Source organism: Lynx canadensis, chromosome A3 (genome assembly GCF_007474595.2).
Source record: "Lynx canadensis isolate LIC74 chromosome A3, mLynCan4.pri.v2, whole genome shotgun sequence".
NCBI classification, from domain to species: domain Eukaryota; kingdom Metazoa; phylum Chordata; class Mammalia; order Carnivora; family Felidae; genus Lynx; species Lynx canadensis.
Window position 1 is genome coordinate 66,517,317 of NC_044305.1, and position 6,000 is coordinate 66,523,316.

Here is a 6,000-nt window from a genome sequence, read left to right on the forward strand (position 1 = left end):
TCTAACATATGTTTGATCCTTCAAGTGTTCTCTGGACTTAATCAGTTCTTGGCCTGACCAACAGACCAGTTCTCCTGCCCAGCCCTGCCCTGATGTCAGACCATCCCCCACACACCCATTATTAAATACTTCAGTCTCAAACAAGAAGGTGTCCGCCACTTATATGCATGAAACTGGTAGACCAAACACTGCACAACATGGATTCTCGATCCAGATGAACATATAATTAACTGTGACCTGAGACAATTCCCTTAGAACTTTGCACCACACGGGACTGGACTAAAGGTCTCCTCCTTGTTCTAATCATCTTTAGTGAAAATAGCCAGGATATGTTGCCCATAAATACTATGATCCATCTGCTGTGGAATATGCTTTAACCTGTGTCTTATAGAATAAACTTTAACTTTTCAAAACGTAGCACCGGGCCTGACATACACAATACATCAATATTTATAGAATAAATAAAGGAAGATTTGTCCATACGAACATCTAGATGAATCGTTTAGCAGGGTCCATGCACCACCAAAGAGGAATGCCCACCGTTGCATGGACCATCTATACCATGATATCCACTGATCAGAGAAAACGGAGTGCATGCTAATTTTCCTCTTCACTGGATGAGGTGGCAGGCAGAGAATCCTGACTGCCCATTTTGGACCAAGCTGTGGCTTCCTGAGCTGCTAAATCCACAAAAGCACCAATACTAATAATAATTGTCTCTGAAGACTCAGGTCATTTAAGGGAAAGAAATGATGTAAGCAGAAGAGAAACTGATGTATGTAGACCTTTACTTACATCCCATCTAAGTATATTTTGCAAGAGAAGGCTGAAATGACAACCATGCTACTTTGGGATTCAGCAGAACTTATCTGACAGAAGTGACCAGTTTGAACCAGTGCTCCAGGCCATGGCAGCACGTGGATCCTGCTACTCGTGTAGCTGTCTTGGCATCCCTGCAAAGGTCTAGTTCAATGCTAAGTTGTCCACAGGCTAGTTCCTGTCCCTGAGTGTAGCTCCCCTGAGACATGAATGTCTCCGTGCAGCAGATTTTGGAAACAATGTGCTGGGTCATTCGTAACACAGCCACATGCTTCACTGTAGCCCTCCTACACTGCTTGCCTACATCTGAAAACACAAATCAAGAAAGAGAACATAGTTCCTTTCTGCTTGACTAAAGAACAGCCACTCCTGCCAGTAGCTTAAAGGCTGGGGCTTGGAACAATTTGCCAACACACAGACTTGATTTCGTGCAAGGACTGAGAGAAGCTTTAGAAGCTGTGGCTGGGCAGTGCATGAAGAAATTGATGGGTGCTCATCCGAGAGGCACAGAGACCAACAGGTCACTGGCATGGGGCCCCATCTGGATGGACTCACTCCCTGTAGGGGAAGAGGACACTGCTAACACCTCTCCCTTTAGCGTGTACGTTCCATTAGGAAGCTGAAGCCAGAGCATGTAACCGGGAGAGAAATGCTGTGGCCATCCAATATGTGCACAGGTGTGCCTCTAGGTGGAAGAAAGCAAAAGGGTGTGTTTCCAAGAGGAAGAGCACAAATCAGTAATGAGCTATGAGTGCATGATGTCATCCTCTAGGACTAAGCATCCTTAGTACTTTTAAAGCACTTAAAAAAAAAAAACTCTAGTTGCTATAGCAACTTGATGCAGCTCTTACAAGGGGATTTTTTTGAGGGGGGTCATTTTATATCTTCAATCACCATAACAACATGATATAGCTTTTAAAAGGTATTTTTACCAAATTTGTGTGTGCTTTGGGCTTGGGCCATATTTGCCATTTCTATTTAAAATAATCAGATGAAGCATGACACATGAAAAATCATTGAAGGAAAGGAAGCCCTTTCGTAGACTATACATATACACTCAGAGAGACATCTCTAAGCTGCTCATATCCTGCACATGGATGAAGTCTTTCTCTGCCTCCCAGCAGCCATCTGTGATGGCTTACACTGGCCAGTTGGTCTATGCCCACCTCTGAGCTGGCATACAAAACCAGCCCAGAGCCTACCCATGGAAGTTGTGTCTATGCAATCCCTCACTTCTCAACCCAGTGAAACCAGCCCTCTCCTCCAAAACTACCACCAGGAGATAGTGCCTTGGGGTGACTAGTGATATGGCCAGCCAAATGCCCTCTCCCACCCATGCAGGAGCGGACAGCACACACACACAAAATCTCACCGAAGTGGCAATCCTGTATTTATTCTGCACTCTGTAGTAACTGAGGAGGAGGTCTGTTTCACATGACACCCAGCATCCTCAGAAAGGGGGGATGGGGAAAGTGGGTGACAGGAGAAGAAAAAAGAAGGAAGGGGTGTAGTGCTGAGCAGCCAGTGGCTCCAAGATCTCTACAGGAGAGGCTGGTGGGATGGGGGTGGGGGTGTGAAAGTAGAAGTGGGGGGCTTGAAAGAGTATTTACACATATTTTGTGTGGTTCTGAAACCGTGAACTGTTTATACCAAACATAAGAAGGAATGATAAAAAGTATGGAGAAACTGCCCCCTCCCCACCCCACCCGGTTACCCCTTGGTGCCACTATAGGTTGGAAAAGATGGCAAGGTAACGAGAGAGGTCAAGAAATTGGAGGAGAAGCCGGGAAGCGGGTGGAGGGAGAAGGGGGAGAAAATCCAAGTGGGAAGGCGGGCGGAATAAGAGCGCTGAAATCCTGGCCTCAGAGTCTAACGGGCTTTTCTTTGGTGGAGGGGGAGGTGTAGACTGTAGGAGTAGCGGGTGGGAAGGAGATCAAGGAAAGTGTTCGTCCTCCCCAGGGTAAAGGGCTAGAGGATGCTGAAGAAAAACATGTGGAAAAGAAGAAAGAAAAGAGAGATAAAAAAAAAAAAAGATAAAAACGTGGTGAGTGGAGGGAAAGGGGGCTTCCCAAATCATCTGCATGAGGAAACAGACCCAGGGGGCGTGAGAAATAGAAGGAAATAGAAGGCCCTAGACGCTTATTCTCACAAGTCCTTTTAGAGGAGAAAACTGAGGCGCACAGAGGTCAAGTTACGGAGCTGGGAAGCGCTAGAGCGCGCGGGCGGCCGCGGGTCAGCCCAGTGGCTGGGTGAGGGTTCTCCCCATTGGGCCGTACTGCCTGGCGAGTCAACGCTGGGTGAGCGCCAGAGATGGGTCTCCCAGGCCACTTACCGCGCCGAAAGCCAGTTAAGAAAGAGAAGGGTCAGGGGGAGGGGGACCGGCGGAGGGGTGAGGGCAAGACGAAACTAGGCAGTGGGGCATTAGAAGGGAAGGGGGAAGCCGAGGGACGCGGACCAGCCGCCGAGCGGTAGAAAGGGTGGCAGGTGAAAGGCGCGGAGAGGAAAGACGCGCGCGGGGCGCGCTGCTCACCTATGGTGGATACCACTGTGCCCACGAAGTAGAAGGCGCCAGGGAAGTCCCAGCGCGGGCGCAGCGCGTCTGCTCGGACGCCGGCAGCCAGCGCGGCCTCGTAGTGCCGGAGGAAGGCGCGCAGCTCTGGCTCCGCCACGCCGTGCGCCGCGCTGAAGTTGCGCAGCGTGGCGCCCCAGCGCGCCCGCGCCTCCGCCTCGCCCGGGCTCTCGAGCGCCGAGAAGACTGTGGCGCCCGCCACCAGGTAGAGGCCGATGAGCGCCGCCAGCAGCACGAAGCGACCCGTGTCCTCGTTGAGGTGCGAGCGTCGGCAGCAGCAGCAGCAGCAGGAGGGGCGCGGCAGGCGGCGGCGGCAGCGGCGGGGCGGGGGCCGGGGGCTGCGGGAGGACATGGTCCGGAGCTCAGCCCCAGGGCCGGGGCGGCGCTCGGGGCCCGGGCCGCGACATCCCCCCCGCGGGAGCAGAAGCGTGAGGATGGTGGCCAGGGGTCGGGGGCCGCCGCGGAGCCCCTTGCCGCTTCTCCCAGAGCCCGGACGGCGGGGCGCCTCGCCTCCGCCTCCTCCTTGGCACTCAGGCCGCACACGGGTCCCGCGGCCCTTGAGGTTCCCGGGCTGGGACGCTCCTCTCCGCGCCCCGACGCCTCGCCGGCTCCCGCGGCTCCTCACCAGCCACCCTCGGGCGCGGGGGTCTGAAGCTAGGCCCCTGCCGCCCTGTGGCCGGCGTCCGCGGGGCCCCGGGCCTCATACTCTTCTCCAGACAGGCCGCGGGCTGCGGGCGGGGCGGGCTGGGGAACCCGGGAGCCTAAGACTGGGACGACGCAGCAGGGCACGAAGAGAGCCCCTGGGGTCGTCCCATGAGGCGTTCCCTGCTTGGCGGCTCCCAGGCTCAGGCTGCACCGGCAGTCCAGCTCCCACCCCCGGGCCTGAGCCGGCGGCGTCGGCTTCGGAGCCTCAGAACCGAGCCGAGTCCCGGGAAGCGCTCCCTTTCCAGCTCCAGCCGGAGAGCCGCCCGGCACGGAGAGGCGGAGTCACCGGCGCCCGGGGCGGGGTGTTGAAGGCGGGGGGGGGGGGGAGATAAGGATGGGAGGGAAGGGGTGGGGAGTTGGGCTGCTGCGACGCCTCCCAGTCGTTCCGGCGGCATTAAATGCGGGGCACCGAAGCAGGTGTCCGGACTGCGGTGCTGGCTACCACCCTGTCGGGGAACCCCGTCCGTCCCCTCCCTGAGCTTCGGCTTCGGAATCCCTTTCTTATCTCCAAGCTGCCGCCAAACTTTGCTCAACTTGGTGGTGCCCTGAGGTCGCAGGGCGTTGGGGGCCACACAACGCGAATCCCCCGACACCCGGTTCTTGGGCTGCAACCGAAGTTTAAGTTCCCTCTTCTTCCTGGATCCTTCCGCAGCGCTAGGTCTCAGAGGGTTCCTTTGCAGAAATGATCCCGCCTGGGAAGGAGTGGGGGTGGGGTCACTCGGCTCTTGGAGACCCGGGAGTGAGGGAGTCTCCTCCCCTTCCCAACCTAGCAGGCGGCCGGCGTCAGCACCGCGGACAGCGCATCGGTGCGGCAGCCCGGGGGCGGGCGGCTCAAGGGCTGCCGGGGCCCGCAGCGCGGGGCGAGGCCCGTCATCCTGCTGCGCGGTGCTCCCCAAACCCTGTTTCCCTTTCTCCTTCTCCTGTGTTCCCCCAGTCAGCGACAGGTACAGTTGCTGAAGCAGAGTGCTGACAGGGCGAGGACGCTGCGGAACAGAGGGGAGGAGTCAGGGGATCGAGGTGCCACCGGAGGAGGAGGAGGCGTCCAAACCCACCCTGCTGCTGGGTCTTCTTTTGCCACCCAGCCCCCTTACCCCTCTAGCCCAGGATCGGGGAGTCTGGATAGGAACCTGGCTGCGGTGGGGTGGGTAGAAGGGTAGAGGAAGCTCACTAGAGGGCTCTCAGGAGGCCGGCGTGGGGGGCGGGGAAAGGGTGTGCTTTTGAGTGTGGCGGGGGCGGGGAATCGTCGTCCCCTGGTCCCGCCGCGCCCGGGAAACAGCAGGTGCTCCGCGCTACCGCGGGAGCTTCTCCGCGAACACAGTCCGGGTTTGGCCTGGGTCACAAAGTTCTGTGGTGAGGAACACCTTAGGTACGGACGAAACACCACCTTATTCAGGCAGCCAGCCCCTTCTCTGCCCCCTTCCGATGACGATGATGAATCCACGCAGATACAGAAAATAAAAACAATGATGGTAACTGTATTTAAATACCCTAGGTGGGTGAACTGGGGCAAAATGCAGAACTGTTTCCCCACCCCATTTCCCAAGCTATCTGGCCTCCACAATAGAAAACACTGAGCTAAGGTCGACCAAAAGTGGTGGCAGCATCTTCCGACCCCTCAGGGTCCGGGTGCTCAAAGTGGTTCCTGAAGGAGCCTCAGTCCACTCACTGAGCATTCCCCTGCTTAGAAACCAAGTACCTCTGACCCCATGCCCCCACATGGAGACTGAAGGTGGGTGGGGAGCAGGAAAGCTGGCAGAAAGCTAAAAGTCATCTGACTTGGGATGTTGATTTGCTTAAACCAGGCACATTGGAGACTTGGATCTTCCTAGAAATGCTGTTCCAGTTTGTAGATGGAGCCAACTGCACTCCCCTCCGTGTTAGGGAGGGACAGATGAGAAGAGGATCCA

General features: G+C 56.3%; 1 protein-coding gene across 1 annotated transcript in view; it reads right to left on the reverse strand.

Moving 5' to 3' along the window:
* The window catches only part of KCNK12 (potassium two pore domain channel subfamily K member 12), a 53,615-nt gene extending 49,875 nt beyond the window's left edge, over nt 1-3,740 (reverse strand). Inside the window, exon 1 of the mRNA XM_030310560.1 lies at nt 3,350-3,740. Coding sequence (XP_030166420.1) covers nt 3,350-3,740 — 391 coding nt within the window. The remainder of the gene's footprint in view (nt 1-3,349) is intronic.
* Between the last annotated feature and the right edge of the window lie 2,260 nt (nt 3,741-6,000).